Source organism: Taudactylus pleione, unplaced genomic scaffold (genome assembly GCF_031769625.1).
Source record: "Taudactylus pleione unplaced genomic scaffold, aTauple2 ptg000066l, whole genome shotgun sequence".
Lineage (NCBI taxonomy): Eukaryota > Metazoa > Chordata > Amphibia > Anura > Myobatrachidae > Taudactylus > Taudactylus pleione.
Window position 1 is genome coordinate 24,046,376 of NW_028284468.1, and position 19,888 is coordinate 24,066,263.

At 35.8% G+C, this 19,888-nt stretch overlaps 1 protein-coding gene across 7 annotated transcripts in view; it reads left to right on the forward strand.

Moving 5' to 3' along the window:
* The window catches only part of RBFOX1 (RNA binding fox-1 homolog 1), a 727,152-nt gene that overhangs the window by 594,631 nt on the left and 112,633 nt on the right, over positions 1–19,888 (forward strand). For all 7 annotated transcript variants that reach the window (XM_088466739.1, XM_088466740.1, XM_088466743.1 and 4 more), the window contains 2 exons: positions 7,971–8,103; positions 16,447–16,486. In XM_088466739.1, the coding sequence (XP_088322865.1) occupies positions 7,971–8,103; positions 16,447–16,486 (173 nt within the window). The remainder of the gene's footprint in view (positions 1–7,970; positions 8,104–16,446; positions 16,487–19,888) is intronic.

Genomic DNA, 19,888 nt, shown 5'->3' on the forward strand with positions numbered 1-19,888 from the left:
ATTCTGAGTTTGGAGCAAAGAAACAAGCTAATGCATTTTTTCATTGTATGCATGGTAAAAACTGGCTGCGTTTGCATGTAGTCCACAAATGTTGGACAACATTATTTTTACACTGCAATTTAGATTTGAGTTTGAACAGAACCCTCCCAAATCTAAATATCTCTGCAAATGTAAAATCTGTACAACCTGCAGTGCAGAATCAGTCCCCAAGTGCACAAGCAAAATCACATAAATGATGTGTCATTGTTACAGCTACAGTATCTACTTACTAAACTGCATGGTACACCATTGAGATTTAAAAGTAAAATATATATCTGTCATTCCATGATGTTCTCTGCTATAGTGGGATCAGCCCTCCTATCATAGCTTAATACTTGTTTTGGAAATTTTGGTGAGTCCTATGCTTTTCATCCCCTAATTTTAGGTACTTCATCCTCACCCCTAAGTATTGTCCTATGCTGGCCATACTTTGGGGTGGGGTACATGCTTTAAAAGAATATATATTTAATGACATTCTATCCATGCATCATCAGTACATACTGTATCTTGAACCAAGGGTCAATCAGATTCAACAGATGTGCCTTCTCAAAGGTTTATTAAAACAGTGGCAGATCCAGAAAAAATTCAGGTAGGTGGATGTAATTGGTGAATGTGTTGGGCGAAGGAGCTGATGGGGTGTGGCCAAGTCTGTAAAGAGGGCTATGGTCACACACTCACTGTTAACATAGAAACAGCAAGGAACTGCTGTACTACCTTGGAGCATCAGAACAAAACTGTAGGGAATACGGGTCCTTGGTGGCCCATTGCATTGCTTTGTAAAAGTTTATGATCTCATACAGAAAACCTAACCATGCTGTCCTTCTGTAAATACCTACCTTTTGATAGGGGCTCCTAGCCAAAAATGAGTTTGTAGCAAAAGAGTTAAAAGAAAATTGTCACAAAACGAAAAGGAACCCCCTGGGCCTCCCATACAACCACCACCTGTGAAATACTGGTATTTACATTGCTAAACAACACAGGCGGCATCTTATTGACAGCCATATACTTTAGCACAGACAGCTGGTAATAGCAGTAGTACTAGTACTAGAGACACAGATGGCAAATGTGGTGGTGTAGTAGTAGGGACATACACGAAAGCTGGGAACGGTTATAGTAGTAGGGACATACATGACAGCTGGGGTTGGTGGTAGTAGTAGAGAAACAGATAATGCTAGGGGTTCTAGTAGGGACACAGATAAAAGGTAGTAGCAAAGACACAGATGATACCTTGGGGGAAGTAGTAGTAGTGACACATGGCAGCTGGGGGAGGTGGTGGGGGTGATGGTAGTAGTAGTAGCAACTGTGTACGAGTCATAGTAGTTACACATGGCAGATGAGGGAGGTGGTGCAGGTGATGGTGGAAGTTGTATAGACTGGGTTTGGGTAGTAGTAGTTACGCTTGACAGCTGGAGAATGTGGGTATTATAGTTGTAGTACTAGGGTCTGGATAGCGGTAGTAGTAGGGACATACAGGTATACAGGTAATCTAAAGTTTATAGGGGGACACACACAGGATGACAGGAGTATATTTGGAGGTTGTCGGTACCTGCTCTGAAGTCCTGGCATATCAACAAAGTGCTGTCAGCTCTTAACTGCTCAGCTGCATGGTGTAAGCTCCTCCTCAATCAGACACTTTAGGGTGTACTGCAGCATCTATCACCAAGAGGCCTCCAAGCAGATAAGTCCCACCAGGTTTCTGAGCTACCCTTCCAGGTAGTGTCACTCTTCTCTTCTCCCCCTATATTAATTCATGATTTAATAGCTCTACAGGGCTCCACGTCCTAGACTATGATAGTCCTGCAGCCTGCCTTAGTAATGCACTACATGGGCAGCAGCCTCAAACTATGCCCATGCTCCAGTGATGCTAAATGTATGCTCCCTTTCAACCCCCTTCCCCTCCTCTAGTTGTTAGTTTAAAATAAAGCTGTTGCAAAAATGACAGGTGGCCATGAGCTCCATTATCTCCCCACCCAGGAATCCACCACTGTATGTACATAAACCCTTTACTATACTTGTCCTACAATGAAATTCTCCTCCCGTCCCCCATTCTGCCTATCTCAGTGTAGTGATGCCTAAGTACTAGATATGTATAAGTCTATATATGGACTTATATGTGTGCATCTTCATGCGCTTGCGTAGTGCTTTAAAAACTCATTTTACATTACCACTGTACAGCAAATTTGTGTCCAGGTCTCAGAATGTTTGATTTCAAAGATTTAAATAGTATATAGAGCAGCTGCTGTGGTTTTACTTCCAAGGTAATCTACTCTTATGTATTGTAATCTACAAAAAATGCATTATCTTTCCATTTTATGTCCATTCAGTTCCATCGATACAAATACACTTAAGACAGAGACTGAGATAATTGATGAAATTTATTGCGTGTGCTGAGAAGTTCCTATTTAATTTAACTTTAAGTAGTTTCTGATTGCTGCAGGTCCTTTCCTAACTACATTTATTACAGTTTTAAGTGCTGAACATGTTTATGTAGTTGTACGCCAGAAACCTTTGTGTGAGTGACAAATTAAAGTAATCAGTTTTGCTGAACATTAAAATTAGCTTTCTTAAAAATGTATATACAAGTTAATCTACCCCCTACTGTCACTTATTATACAGTAGATGTCACAATGGAGTTCCATGACCATATAAACCATACCAGGCAGTATGCTTTTATACAGTACAGGTCACAGCTCTCCAAGGTGGCTTCTAATTTTCATTAAAGTAATCTAGAGTAGGAGGTACATTAATCCTGATAACAACTTTTCCTAATGAACATTGAACCTATGACAGATGACATCACCGATAAAAAAAAAAAGATTAGAATTACAATACAGAGTTCATTGCCTGTTGGATGATGTAGACATTATCCGTAAAGCTGTCAGAATATTTGAGTATACAGTATATACTGATTTATCTGTATATTAGCTATATCTATGTGTATTGACAAAGATAAGTTTAAATAAATTGTGTGGGTTTTTCTTTACAATCTTCAGCGCAATTTTATTTAGGAGATTTGCAGCAAAAATGAATGCTACTATTTATTCTTTTTGATATTTTTCAGATAATCGGTGTTAAACTATCAAAAACACAAATTCTTTCAATAATAACAGTTATTCCTGCTGCAATTACGGTACACTAAAATGTTAATTCTGAAAGTGCTATCACAGGACCAGATTGAGAGTTGATGATCCACTTATATTTGAACAAAGATGCAGCTGCACACTTGAGTTTCCATGTTTGAATTTTGAATTACATGCACCTTAAGATACATGCAACATTTAATGGAGCAAAGAGTCAACAATCATCATCATTACCTTTCAAATTTGTACCCAATTTATGTAGGTGCAAAATGTATGCCTAATATGTTTTGAAATCCGTGTAACTCAAAATTAGATGTATCTCAAGTGGATCTGCTTGACTAGCACACTATTACTATCCTGCACATGCATATTAATGAATCTGATCTCTTCTCCCAGAGGCCACAAGTACAGAATACATGCAGCTCTAAATACAGGTGAAAGTGACCCAATTTTGCACCAAGATAAATCTTTATGTTGCATAAATACACTTATTTGAAAACTGTTTATGTATTGATAGTTTGAGTGCTGTACAGCTCCATTCCTTCCAACCACTTTTAGCAGAACAGTCTCAAGGAAAACTGTCCTGTAGTCCCACAATGAGGACAATGTGGAGGCAGGTGTCTGCAAAGTGTGCCACATAAATTAGGGCATTTTGGGGTTCCGAATAGAACCAAGTGCCAACTTCAGTTCTTCACAGTAGTTTGTAACTCGGATCTAAAAACTAAATCTTGCTTATTTTGGTTTTCATTTAAGTCCTTACAGTACAGTACCTAGTGATTTCAGGTGCTGTACGGTCGTCAAAATTGAGTGAATATTAATGTTATCGATGTTACTAATACCATAGGAACAAAAACAGGTCCAAGTTACATGATTTTAGCTGTTTTTAGCAATTTTGAAATAAATCCAAAACCAAAACACTTGAGGGTGGTTTTGCCAAAACCAAAATACAACCACAATCAAAATGCTTTCCTTTAATTGGTGCATTTATAAATGTATTTGTTTACTGCAATCAATTTGTTTTAATTATTCAATATATTGTTCAATACATTTTTATTTGTATGACAGCTATTGGGATAATTCATATTTTTTATCATTATTATATGATAGATAGATAGATAGATAGATAGATAGATAGATAGATAGATAGATAGAGGTTGAGCCTTTGTATTATGTAGCACCAATTATGTATCACAAATAATACATTAGTTCCTTCTTCAATATAAATTCTCTGCCACATAAACATGCACACATAAGGTTGTCAGAAGCCATTCAACCTATCCATATGTATATTATCCATGGGAGGAAGTTGGGATACCCAAATAAAAGTCATGCAAATACATGAAGAACATGTAAACTCTACACAGATAGTGTCATAGTCATAACTGAACTCATGGCCACAGCACTTTGAGGCAGCAATGGTAACCACTATATGGTCATACTGGACTATAGCATGTACCATTCAATAACACAAAAGCATTATATCTGTATGTCCAGTAATGTATTGTGCAAAGGTACTGTATATCCTGCCCCTTTCACAGTATGGGGTGATTTCTAACTCTCTTGAGATACCAAGAGAAAGAAAAGCAATGAGCAGTACTATATAATTGAGAAGCCTGAAATAATAAAAGTTAATATCACAGGTAACTACAACACAGTATTTTTAATGAAATAATTGTATTCTGTTTACCTCTTGCCTATATATATTAATGTTCTTTAAGACTTCCCACATTACAAAGACAACAGTATCCAATAAATTTACTATAATTCACATTGGGTTCCCTTAAACACAATGCTCTATTGCTCTTCATTGTTGACATTCTGTTTTATGTTGTATCTCAACATCTAAATCCTGACAGAATTACTGTAAACCTTGCTCTTTGCTGAAAGGAATCTCGTAAAGCCTGGAAGGTACTGTAGCCAGGTGATAATGGATGGGTTAGCATGATTTCAGTAATGCCTCTCACAGGCATTACAACCCATGGTTTCAGCAGATCATAAATGTTCTTTTTTGTTTTCTCATTTTCCTTACTTCAAAACCTGCTACTCTGCTATCAAGAAATATTACAGGCAGTGAAAGACGTTGGTTTTCTACGCCTTACTGGAAATATAGTACAGAATAAATAAATAATGCAAAATGAATGTAGAACATCCTGAACACATTCATTTATAAGCTTCAGTGAAACTTTTGCTTTCCAATTTGTAGATAGTATATAGGTTTCATTTTGAAAATTCTATTTTTCTGATGCTCAGGTTTCTGTGTTTCTGAGAGCAGTGTTATTTGACACACTGAAGTCATTTACAGAATTTTGCAATAGGTTACGGAAAGGGCTGCTCATTGCTCACTAACTGAAAATGAAGAAATTGAAAAGGTGAATCCTTCCACAATGATACAGGGAATTGGGTTAAGGAATCATTAGTTTAGTTGGGATACAGAGATAATGGCTGTTTTAATGAGTTTGCACACAGTTTTGAATAGAAGTTTAAAGGCGTTTGCATACAGTTTTACAAAAAAGTTGAAATATTTTCATTGGGATTAAAATGTATATCACAACACGCCCTGCATAAATAATAGGAATGATTTTAGTTGTGTTGGAATTGCCTAATAATCTTTCAGCAGAACAGGCTCTTCTGCAGAGGTAAAGGCCCAGCTATACAACGCTCTCAACTTCTTCTCAACTAAATACTGTATACGCCTAAATTGCAATGTGCGCATATAGCAGATACATATTATTATTTTCCAGCTTTTTTGTAGGGCAGAGCAGGATGGCGGAACAGTCCACTAAAATTGGGATTGTTGGAAAGTGTATATACTGTATACAGGTTGAGTCTCCCATATACAAAATGCTTGGGACCATGGGTATTTTGGATAACAGAATATTCCGTATTTTGGAATAATTGCATACCATAATGAAATATCTTGGGAATGGGACCCAAATATACACACAGAATGCATTTATGTATCATATACACCTTATACACACAGCCTGCAGGTAATTTTATACAATATATTCAATAATTTTGTGGCTCAAACAAAGTTTTGTGTACAGAAATGAAATTAATTTATGTTTCATATACACCTTATACACACAGCCTGAAGGTTATTTTATACAATGTTTTTAATAATTTGTGCTTAGACAAAGATTGTGTACATTGAACCATCAAAAATCAAAGGTTTCATTATCTCAGTCATGCCATAAAAATTCTGTGTTTCAGAATATTTGGATATGGGAGACTCAACCTGTAGTAGCATTGCCGGTTCACACATGTGCACTGCACTAGGAGTCCAGTATCGGACTTCTGCAATCAGATTCAATAGAAAATTTAAAATATAAATAATTTAAATACAGCTCTTTATATTTTAAGATATTTAAAAAAAATACTTTATTTCAATAATAAATGATTTTTCTCCAGTTCATAAATAGACCCATTAATCTTTTACTCAAGTTTGTCCATTGTTTGCAGATAGGTGCCAAGGTAATGTCTAGTACTTAGAAGCACAGTGCAGTGAACTGTGCCTACATCCTGGATAAAACAATGAATGTATATGTGGTCCTGCCATGTCATAACTAATGTTAGGAAAAAGCTCTCTCCTGGAGCATAATTCTGTAAATAGTCACAGAAAAAATATATAACATTGCTCAAAAAAGCTAAATGATAACTGCATGTGCACCTTTGTATGTGTCTATGTACTCTATGTGCTTTTTGTGTGCATCTCTGTATGTTCTTATGTATGCAGCTGTGTGTGCATGGTGGAATAATAGATGCATTTTTGTAAAAGATATGGATTTGACCATTACAGATTATTTATTACATTGTCGATTATTGTAATAATATGTATTCAGGAACATGGAATATGTGTCAAAAAATGATGGAATTTGTTTGTCATAATAACTTAAATTCTATTTAAGAAAGATACAAAAATATATATACCCTAACAAAGGTGTTTTACACTTTAAACTTCTGTATGTAGTATTTATTAATTGACTAAAGAAAAAAGCTAGTATTTATAAACTTACTACTTGTTAATCATACAAACATAACTTAACCTTGCTCATCTGTTGTTCCAGAGAGGTATAATCAGGGGGAGATGTATCAAACCTTGGAGAGAGATAAAGTACCATCCAATCAGCATTTAATTGCTATTTTAAAGGCTGTTTTTGAAAAATGACAGTTAGGAGCTGATTGGTTGGTACTTTATCTCTCTCCACTTTAATTAACTCAAAGATTTGATACATCTCCCCTCAGCCCTCTTGAGCACAATTGGACCACCCAAGAATTCTACTGCTGCCTGCTTCTATGACTGTGCTCAGACAGACCCAGGTGACATAGCCAAGTAGCAGAGGGGGAGAGACACAGGGGGAGTATGGGTGAGATGTATCAAGCCTTCTAAAGAGTGGAAAAGCAGACAAGTGAAGAATATCCCCAAAGCAAACAATCAGCTTCTAGCTAGCATTTATAAAGTACATTCTATAAAATGATAGGTAGAGGCTGATTGGTTGCTATTAGCAACTAATTCACTTGTCCACTATTTAGAAGGCTTCAAACATTGTCCCCTTCCAATAACAAAAATTATAAAATGTATTTAGAATGAGATGTAAATTATAAATAAATAGAGGGAAATTAAAACTATTACTCCATATAATAATAATAATAATAATAATAATAATAATAATAATAATAATAATAATATTATTATTATTATTATTATTATTATTATTATTATCCTTATCATCATAATTATTATTGGTATTATTACTACTTTTTTACAAACTCATTAATGTGTGTGTGTGTGTCTTTGTGTAAAGTGTTTCTAAAAATAATTGTTTGGGATATATTTGTGTTTTATTTCAGTACCTGGCTTCCCCTATCCTGCTGCAACAGCTGCCGCTGCTTATAGAGGGGCACACCTCAGAGGCAGAGGCCGTACGGTCTACAACACATTTCGTGCGGCAGCACCTCCTCCTCCAATCCCTGCTTATGGCGGGTAAGAAATAAATCCCTTTTTATCCTATTATTATATTTTCCCCAGTAGCAAAAATAAGCTATTTTAGAGAGAAATGCATGCTGTTCTTGTCTTACCACAGAAACTAACACAGCGTGTTGCCAGGCCAAGTGCCTGAAGTTGTGCACCTTGCACAGACTATTGAAAAATGACTGTAATTTGTTCTGTCATGGTTGGTGGCTTTAAGCATTTAATATGTCACATGTTGTTATGTAAATTCTACTAGAGCTTAAATGCTGCAGAAACAAAGAAATTTTTACAATTGATGATGTATCTTTGATGATTGCAAACATCTGGTCATTAAGGAGGTTGTATGAAGCTAAGATCTTGAAACTCCCCTCAAATTCTTATTAATATGATTTCAATGCTCCAATAAAATTCATTTTTTATGTTAGCTTAGAACGCAGGTGTTTCCCTATGAAAATGTGTGTTGTTCAATGCAGTCCACTAGAAAATGCTGATGGAAAAAAATAAAGTCCAACTTTGTTATTATTTATGTGAAATTTCTATTGTTTGAGTTCCATTTTTTTAATTTAAGATGTTCAGCTATTTGAATTTTATTTGGTTACTATAGGAGTTTATTATGTGTCATAACTTCTGTGTTGTGGACAAACTTATGGGTATAACATTGTCAACAGTAAATAAATACTGCAGAAGAAGAAAATTATATAGGAATAAAAAGTAGTCAATTTAAAATTTTATGGAATATAGCACACATAAAACACTCGGCATCGTACATTTGTTTGCCACACAATATTACAAAACTCGTGCCTAGCAAAATAGTTGGTTAATTTGTTATTTTTTTTAGCTATGGAATTTCATGGAAATGTTAAAGTCAGCAAGTAGTGTATTAATAAATTGACTTGTTATCTGGCAGTCCCTGAGATATTATTGAATTATGACTGTTATGATCTTCTTCCTGTTAAGAACTATAGTAGTTAAATTAAACTATAGGTAATTCTAGTGCAGGGGTATACATCTGCTAGTTTTTTATTGTTTATAAAGCAAATCTAAAATAAACCTACAATATTAAATGGAAAACTAAGTCAAACATTCCAATATTTAGGAACCACACAGATCATCAGATACTGCAGTCCCCTCTTCTCGGCTTGAACTTGCATTCAAAGACTAACCATGGTTTCTATGTAACCTTTGTGCAGTAAAAGGTTGCTGCTGCTTTTTATTGGATGACTTATGCGGATTGTCTAATCACCTTTCTACATTCAGCTTTAAAGACTGTTATCCCTGAAAAAGAATTAAGTTTGGCACCAGCAACAGTGAACTCCCAAACTTATGATCCCAATGGTCATCTTAGTTTGGAACAAAAATAATTGTCTGATGTTCTCTTTCACAATTTTAACTATAGATTCCACAATCCTATGGGTTTTTTTTCTAGCTGGATGGCTACATGAATGCTATTTTTTTGAACTTGGAAATAAAAATTTGCACAAATCTCAATTCTAAAAACTTACTATTCTAAGTTTATTATTTGTCTCAGTAGAAATGATAAAAAATATTAATTTAGCTATTTTTACTTTATTAATAGCAATAGAGGACAACATATAAAACAAATAACAAACTAAATAAATTTGTGAATGCCCGGCAAACAAATTACACAAATAACTTTGGAACTACAGTATGTATTTCCCAGAGCAGTTTGAGAGCTGGAAATACAGATACAATTATCAGTAAATTATCCTCAATGCTTTGAGATTTTACATATTGTTTTTATTTATCTAATTAGGATAACTTTGATTATAATCTACTAAAACACATCTGAATATTATTCCTGACTTTTCTTACACTGCCCTTTGCAATTTTAACTCTCACCAAATTGTTTACCAGTGTTTCTCATAATAACTATGGGAATAACATGCTTGGTGGTCATATCTGTTTATATGACAAAAAATACTTATTTACTGTATCCTGGATTTTTCATGATTTGGTGCTGAAAAATAAATCATAAACATTTTTACTGTGCTTCATGAAGCCCTAAAAATGTCCATGACACAAAGAAATATTTTAGAATGCATTCAGACCCTGCTTTTTATATATCTGAATAATCTATGCCAAAGTCAACAATAACTAGAGCATGCAATGCAGAAATTAACATGTAATTATGCACACTGTGTTATCATGTATACATACAGAGATAGGAAAAAGGTATTATGTAAAAATCCAAGAGGGACCACAGAAAAAGTATTATTATTGTTATAATTATTATTATTAATATTATTATTATTATTATTATTTGTCTTTTTGAACTTTAATTCTATAGATTTATTTGGCACTTAAAAGCATTTTGATCATTAGCATATAAAGACACATCATTCTTCAAAATACATGGCATACAGGTGTTTACAATATTTATGTATATATAATATAAGTTTCAAATGTCCTGACTGACTAACTGACTGATTGACTCATCCACACACAGCCCAAACCCCTGGACCTAGAAACATGAAAATTGGAGAGTATGTTCCTTCTATGACATAGGTGCCCACTATGAAGGGATTTTTTTAAATTTGCCTCCTACCAGTGAAAATGGCTAAAATCACCCCCCTCTGCAACGTCCTGCCAGACTGACTCATTGTGGCACAGTTCAGAATTCAAACACCAACTGTCATCCCAAGTTCTGCCAAATATCACTGGCAGTTGGTGTGGCTCCCCTATCTGAATAGTGAGTAAAGTGAATATGTTACTACAAAGGTGAGTGGGGAAATGTGTTACAACAGCAGTGAGAGGGGAATGGAAATAAGAAAGTAGGACAACAGACCTGGCGCAAAAGTAGGGATTCTAAGCTGCCAGTTTCTAGTCAGGGTTAAAACCGTTTAACCCAAAGCACTATATGACAAATAACAGGTGACAAGAATTCCAGCGCTAATCCCCTCACAGTCTATAGAACATATGGTATACACAAGAAGAAAACACACTTCCCTGTTTATGATCTTCTCTTCCTTTATAGGAAGTTTTCAATGTTATATGTTGTCGTGTTTCATATATGAAAAATATAAAGCATAAAGTCGCAACATAGTGCAATAAAACAATTTAATATGAACAATAATGTATAAAATTGATGAATTTCCAAACAAGCTTCAAGCAAATTCCTGACAAACTGAGATAATCACACAATTAATGAGTGGAGACGTTTACCAGGAGATATTTGGGCATATAGATGGAAAAAGAGAGTTGTAGGCTCCGGAACCTCCAGCTCAGATGCCTCTATCCCAAGTCCCTGGTTCTGCCTCTTACATTCACCTAGAAAAAGGTTCTTCTGTCACAGACCAATGCATATCAAGCCACGCTCTTCCTCAGGGTCCTGAGGAAGAGCGTGGCTCAATACGCTTTGGTCCGTGACAGAAGAACCTTTTTTGGTTACAACACAGGCAAGGGAGGGAAATGTGTTACTACAGAGGTGATGTAGTGGAATATGTTAGTACACAGTTGATGGCAGGTAATGTGTTACTATAGCAGTGATACATTACTATAGAGATGAAGGATTAATGTGTTACTGGAGTGGAAATAGAAATGGTAAATATGAAAGGTCTACCTGGGTGGAACCAGGTACATCAGTTAGTATATATATATATATATATATATATATATATATATATCACAGGGGCTCTGCACTCACCATAATAACTAACAATAATAATAATAATAAACAAAATAAACAGTAGGGTTTTGGTTCATGAATTGATCAATGCATTTAAGCTTGCAGCCCCTGTCACGGGACCCCACTTTACTGCAAGTCCCTACTCTATTGCTCAAAATTATAACATGGACATAGCCATCAGATTAGTGTTCAACTCAGGGTATGCTATCAAGGTTTAAAGCTCACAGCAACTTTGCTTTTAAATGTGAGACAGTTACCAAGCACACCGGTTGCAAAGCACTTAGGAAAACAGCTGACACAAGTTAGATAACTAGTTAAAAGGGATGCATGAGAAAATGTGATCACAAAAATGATTAATTATAAAAATGAATCATAATAAACAAAAGGCACTAATCCACGGCACTCACCATTCCTAGATTTATTATGATTAATTTTTATGATTAATCATTTGATGAGGTGCCCCATGACGATGGTGCGTCCCAGCACCGAAACGGCCGTCGGGCTGTCCATTCATTAGGACATATTTCTGCAGCCAGAGAGCTACACAAGCAGCTTGGATTGGATAAGTTCAATATGCACTGCTTTGCACTTTAATATGTGGCTCCTGGTCTATAGCATTTTTTTACATGCTTTCTTTATAAACATTATTTGGCATTTATTTGGTGTGCTGTTCTTCCCTGTAGTGGATATTCATGTGTTAAAACTTTATGTACAAGCACCCAGTTTCATATTGTTTTGCAGCGAGTGTGCAATGCTCCTTTTTTCTACTTTATATATATATATATATATATATATAAATATATATATACACTAACGTTAAAAAATGTTGGGGTCACCAAGACACTTTTGTATTTTACATGAAAACTGACTTTTATTTATCAAATGAGTTGCAAAATTAATAGAACATACAGTAAAGACATTGGCAAGGATAGATATAATGATTTTTATTTGAAATATTAATTTTTGTCCTTCAGACTTTGCTTTCATCAGAGAATGCTCCTTTTGCAACAATTACAGCATTGCAGAATTTTGGCATTCTAGATGTTAATTTGTTGAGGTAATCTGAAGAAATTTCACCCCACGCTTCCTGAAGCACCTCCCACAAGTTGGATTGGCTTGATGGGCACTTCTTGCGTACCATACGGTGAAGCTGCTCCCACAACAGCTCAATGGGATGAGATCTGGTGACTACCCTGGCCACTCCATTACAGACAGAATACCAGCTGCCTGCTTCTTCCATAAATAGTTCTTTCGTAATTTGGAGGTGTGCTTTGGGTCATTGTCCTGTTGGAGGAGGAAATTAGCTCCAATCAAGCGCTGTCCATAGGGTATGGCATGGCATTGCAAAATGGAGTGATAGCCTTCCTTATTCAAAATCCCTTTTGCTTTGTACAAATCTCCCACTTTACCAAAACCAAAGCAGCCCCAGACCATCACATTACCTCCACCATGCTTGACAGATGGCGTCAGGCAGTCATCCATCATCTTTTCACTTGTTCTGCGTCTCACAAATGTTCTTCTGTGTGATCCAAACACCTCAAACTTCGATTCGTCTGTCCATAACACTTTTTTCCAATCTTCCTCGGTCCAATGTCTGTGTTATTTTGCCCATATTAATCTTTTCCTTTTATTAGCCAGTCTCAGATATGGCATTTTCTTTGCCACTCTGCATAGAAGGCCAGAATCCCGGAGTCGGCTCTTCACTGTAGATGTTGACACTGGCATTTTGCAGGAACCATATAATGAAGCTGCAAGTTGAGGACTTGTGAGGCATCTATTTCTCAAACTAGAGACTCTAATGTACTGGTCGTCTTGCACAGTTGTGCACCGGGGCCTCCCACTTCTCTTTCTACTCTGGTTAGAGCCTGTTTGTGCTGTTCTTTGATGGGAGTAGTACACATTGTTGTAGGAAATGTTCAGTTTCTTGGCAATTTCTCGCATGGAATAGCCATCATTTCTAAGAACAAGAATAGACTGTCGAGTTTCACATGAAACTTCTCTTTTTCTGGCCATTTGGAGAGTATAATCGAACCCACAAATGTGATGCTCCAGATACTCAACTAGCTCAAAGGAAAGGCAGTTTTATAGCTTCTCTAACGAACAAACCCATTTTCAGCAGTGCTAACATAATTGCACAAGGGTTTTCAAGGGTTTTGTAATCATCCATTAGTCTTCTAACGCGCTTAGCAAACACAATGTACCATTAGAACACTGGAGTGATGGTTGCTGGAAATGGGTCTCTAGACACCTATGTAGATATTCCTTTAGAAATCAGATGTTTACATCTAGTATAGTCATTTACCACATTAACAATGTATAGAGTGTATTTCTGATTAATCTAATGCTATCTTCATTGAAAAAACAATGCTTTTCTTCAAAAATAAGGAAATTTCCAAGTGACCCCAAACTTTTGAACGGTAGTGTATGTATATATATATATATATATATATATATATATACAGGCGGAATCAGCGGCACTTGGAGACTGAAATAAAGTTATTTAATGTGTACCCAACACATGTCACCAACATTTCGGGGCAACATGCCCCTTTGTCAAGGTACCTTGACAAAGGGGCGTGCTGCCCCGAAACATTGGTGACATGTGTTGGGTACACATTAAATAACTTTATTTCAGTCTAGAAGTGCCACTGATTCCGCCTGTCTACACTTACATTGCAGAAGGCACTGGAGCGCTTTGTTGTTTGTACAACAGAGTGCCTGTCCAACGGATTGTTTTATATATATATATATGTGTGAATATATATATATATATATATATATATATATATATATATGTTTGTAAACTCTTAAGTCATTCCATTACTATTATATTTTATTTTGTGAGCTATTTCATTATGTGCCAAAACTCTGAACTCTCTATAGTTGTTACTTAGCAGCACTGTTCCCTGTGACAAGCATTAACTGGCAATGATTTACATTTGATATAACACTTTCATACTATTTTCATTATATCTTTAGTTCATTCATATTGACAACAATGACTCTCAAGTACAATTATCCCAATTTACATTGGACAAAACGTACATTTTGCACCTGGCAGTAAAAATATCTTGCACCTGCAGCCCCTTGTACCTATTCATATGCAAGTTGAATATTGTAAGAGTCATGCCCAAGCAGCCCTCTTAAAGATGTGTCCTATTTAGAATTAAAGTATAATTAGATATGACCATTTTCAGACATCAGTTTTACACCTAGCCAAGGGATGCATTAATTTGGTAGTTGATAATGATGACTTCCCTTTCTTTTGTTATTAAAATAAATAATTTAAATGAAGGTTATAGCAAACTTTTAAACCAAAATATGCCACCTGAGCTGGTTTCTATGGGAACTGGTGGCCATCATGTGTCGTGTCCACCTGCTTGAGTGGAAACAGACTGGGTTGTCTCTAACTATTAACAGAAAGACCTGCAGAGTTAGTGGGAACCAAACCCAGCTTTGTAATTGCAGCATTGTGCTGCTATTGTGAGAAGAGCTAGACAATACTAGTGGGCCCTCCTACCAAGGGCTGCTTTGGTAAACCGTTGTTTCTAATACATATAGTACAATATAGTACAGTGTATGCATTTTTAGAGGCAGTGCTATTTTTCAGCAGGATCAAGCAGGAACTCAGTTCTTGAACCTTCAATAACTACAACATAAGATAAGTTTTATTTTAAAATCCCTCTTGAGTTCCTTCCTTTTGAAATACTATCTATCTATATATTTATATGTGTATATATATATATATATATATATATAATTGATTTTCTATAGCTCCATCCACAGTTTTCTGAATCATGACAACCATTTGTGTTTAGTGTTGGGATGTTTCTTTGCAGCATGAAAGATGTGGAGTATAGAGTAATCTTGCTCAGGAAAGCACATAGGCCCTGATTCTGAGTTCTGCATATCTTCTGTGTTGTATGTAAATAGCATGTGTTACCATACAGTGCATGTGCAGAAGCGAGTTTATGCATTTCTGCGTACATATGATTAATTCTGACCTAGACAGATCTGTACTGGACCTCGTTATGCATGAAATGGGCTGAAACTATGCGGTAACACGTGAGAGATTTCTCAGGTGTGAGTGTCAATGGAGTGTCAGGGAAGTGTCATTAACATGTAGCTAAAGCTCCGGCAATTCTGAGTCACATGCATGGGGAAGGGAAGCCTGTTTCTGATGGATCTATTGCACATTGCATGGGGCTGCTATAAGTGTTGATACTAAAGATGATGGTTGCAGAGGTTAGCACAAAATCATTGGACGGTACGGCTTCCCGACTGAACAAGCCCAGATACCCACATTAGCTGAACAGAAACTTGCTAAAGCATTAAGCAGTAAATCAGGCTATCGCTGCTTCACAGGAAGCCATTTACTCAGATCAGGCCCACAGAGTTACCTGAATCAAGATATTGGCTCAAAGCATTTTATAGTACATGCTACTACATCTTCTCTACCAGAAAAATAGGATAATGCAAAATGCATTTTTTTCTTATATAAAAAGCAGAACACACTATGAAATGAGCTATGAGAATGCCAGTGTAGAACCAGATGATTAATGTAATTACTGTAAGGTGCAATGCAAGGAATGTCATTCTGCACCCACCTTAACCATTGATAATGTGTCAAATCAAATTACTTTATAGGTTTGGGTGGCTGCATAATATTTTACACTAATTTTTATGTTTTATTTGTGTGCATTTTGCAGCGTTGTTTACCAGGATGGATTTTATGGTGCAGATATTTATGTAAGTATCTATTCGCATGTTTTTCCTGCTCCAATAGAAGCAGTTACATTCCTTTATGTGCATGCTATCATTTTACTGTCAAACAGGAATGGAGGCGGCATTGTCTATTGCTAATATCCCAAATCATATGTTTTATTTTTCCAACCCAGAAATATTAAATCAAAGTTATTGAGTCCTTAGAAAAAGTGTTGGAAATTTTTATTATCATTAATATTATTGTTATTATTTATTTTTGAAAGCTATTAATTGTATATGTACATAATTACAGTCAATCCCTCTGTATATTGTGAGTACTGGAATACTGTGTATTAGATTATTTAATGTTCAAAATAGCTATGAATTTTTATCTAGCTGTATCCAATGGCTCTTATCAGTTGTCTGGAGTCTTTTATAACAATTCCAAAAACAGCACGTTATAGATTAGGAGCGTTATTACCTCATGTTAATTGATTTTGTGCATGGCACTAAGTGGAAAATATTATCCAGTTTTCTGTGTGCATATTGAGGAAGATGTATAAGTAGTTTGTTATGAAGTAATCCAAGTAGATTATTTTTAAAGTTATAAAGCATATTGTAAAAAATTATATATACAGTAATCAAACTTTATACAATATTTTGTTTAAACTAGAAATATTTATAATTATTGTCTTTGATTTGATTGACTTGATAATTTAATAGTGTGTAGTATATTCTATCACTATTGCATTTGCTTTCTGTAGAAAAAGCAATAGCCTTTTTAAAAGCATACAGTATGTAACCCAATTATTCACATATATACTATAACACTAGTATATATAGTATATATAGCACAGCTGGTTCTCTAAAAGCACAGACATAAAGGTTTGGTGGCTGGAAATATACAGTATATGTTAATATTGCTATAAGTACTTGCTAATTAGACAGACACAGATGTAAAAACATAATAGTGCAACTTCCATAGGTTCAACTTCACTGACTAAAATTCTTTACCTTCCAAACCCAAAGAGTTCCACCACTCTGAAATAAGTACTGTAGGTGACATCTTTGCAGTAATCAAGTTTTGGCTGTGGAAATCACTGGCGAGATTGACCCTGGATTTGCGCAAATAGCAACACGTAGGACCTTTATCAATGATTTTTATCATTCAGAATGAGTGATAAAACTCGTTGCATATGATAAATGGTGTTCAAGCCAATCAGCTTCCAACTGTCAATTTCAAACAGATGACAGTTGGGAGCTGATTGGCTGGAGCACCATTATCATAATCATCATCGTTGTGAATGATAAAACTCATTGATAAATGAGGCCCTTAGTTCTGTGCACACACCTGTTTCAATATTTTTAGATACATATGTCTGTCTATTTATCTATCGTCTATTAGCATAAAAATTTGTGGTGACCTGATCGTGACTACATTATGCACATATATCACACCTAACGTGCATGGCACATGCCCTGGCTCTTACTGTGCATGCAGTGCACATTAGGTGTGATGAGCATGTTAAATAAAAAGCATTTAGTAATGTAAGATGGCACTGGAAAGAATGTAATAATAATGAATGATACTTATTCCTTCAATAATGTTCAAATTAATTCTCAACAGTTCTCTCCCAGATAGATTCATACAAAAAGAGAAAAAATAACAAAACATTCTATAACAAAAACATTCTCAAAAGGATCAAATTTGTGAATATTAATGGTAAACCAAAGTAATTAAGATGGCATACCCCACTCACTTTAAAGTGGGGGGATAATCCACTTGTAAAGGTTTCTTTATAGCACCAGGGTATAGAATTCTATGAAGTTATGTTGTTAAGCCCCCCTAAAATAGAATAACAAAGATGGGCATACCACAACTCACGTGTATTAGAACTGAGATATTGACATCAAGGTATCATTATAAATCCTCCATGGAAGATATCTCAGCATTTGACCCAAAACATCTCCAACGTTAAGTAATTGAAAAATGTTTATTATGTTAAAATGTAATGTGAGTCACAGCTCATGGGTAAACACATATATCATCTAACATTGTATAGGATAAGAAAACAGTTCTTAAAAGCATATAGTGTGGAAAACAAAGTCCAGACTTTCACACTTAGCTCAGGTTCCTTACTACAAATCCAGTAAAGTCCAACATAAGGTCATCCACAAGATTCATGTGTCCCCTCACCCATTGCGTTTCGGATCCCAGTGAATCTTCTTCAAGGCATGGGGAAAGAGCTACCTATGGTCAAATAAATACCCACTTTAATTAGTATAATTTTTATGGAATCCAATTAATTAAACAGACTCTGGGCCTGATTCAGAGCCGCTCGCTATTTGTGGTCGTTCGTTCTAAAACAAGGGGTGGCTATTCAAATGAACCGTTCACTAATTGCGGTCTGTTCACGCCTCTAAGTCTGAACGAGTGAGAAAAACTTGCGGTTGTAATTTTTAAAAATACGCCCCCTGACCGCTCGCATCCTACGTCATGTCCGCTATTTATTATATTAATCGAGCACATCGAACAGCGTATGAACTGCTCGCTATTCTTGTGGCTGGTTTTTTCAACCACTATTTTGCGGTCAGTTCGGGGTAAAAAAAAACCAAGTGACGTGGTCAATGACGCTGCTGTATTAATTATGCACTCCCTTAAAACACCCGTTTTGACCTTTAAGCACGCCTGCGATCTAATTCCACACCCCCGTTTTCAAGCACCTTCCCCTGTTACCACCCACATACGCCTCCTTCTGTCACTCAAAATAACAGGCATTCGCTATATAGCGAACAAACGATTTTCGGCCGCACTGACTGGTTCGCGCATGCGTATTTCAATCCGTATGCATGCGCAGATGTGCGAACATCGGTCAGAACGAACGAGCGGCCGCTTACGAGCGGCTCTGAATCAGGCCCTCTGCCATTAGTATAACACATAATACTCCCCTCTACTTTTAATGGAAAATATTGTGTAATCCTCCTTCCTGTTAGAGAACTTATGTAGAAAAGGTGTTCTGCAATTTCCATTGACAATCACTGGAAGTGGCATCACCATCATCATGATCCATCCCATTGAACTGAAGAATGCTCTCTTCTGATGAAGAGAACTTTTGGAAGCATTGCGTGGTGTTAATCGGAAATGGAGTCCCGCGTTGTCATAGGGACATGAACATCCAGTCCACATTAGACTTGCTTCTTTGTTTATGCCATGTTATCATAGTTACAGTGTCCATATAAATCAGAACAGTCCCAATGAATGGGGATATAGATAACTTAGATAAAATAGATAAAATAATATTATCATTTAAGTTACAAAAAATGGAAGGGAAGTCATACTATATACATAATAAAATATAAATACCTTTACAAAAAGTAACAATATAAAAACAATAAAGTTCATGATTCATAAATATATAAAAACTATTTAATTTCAAAATCTGAATC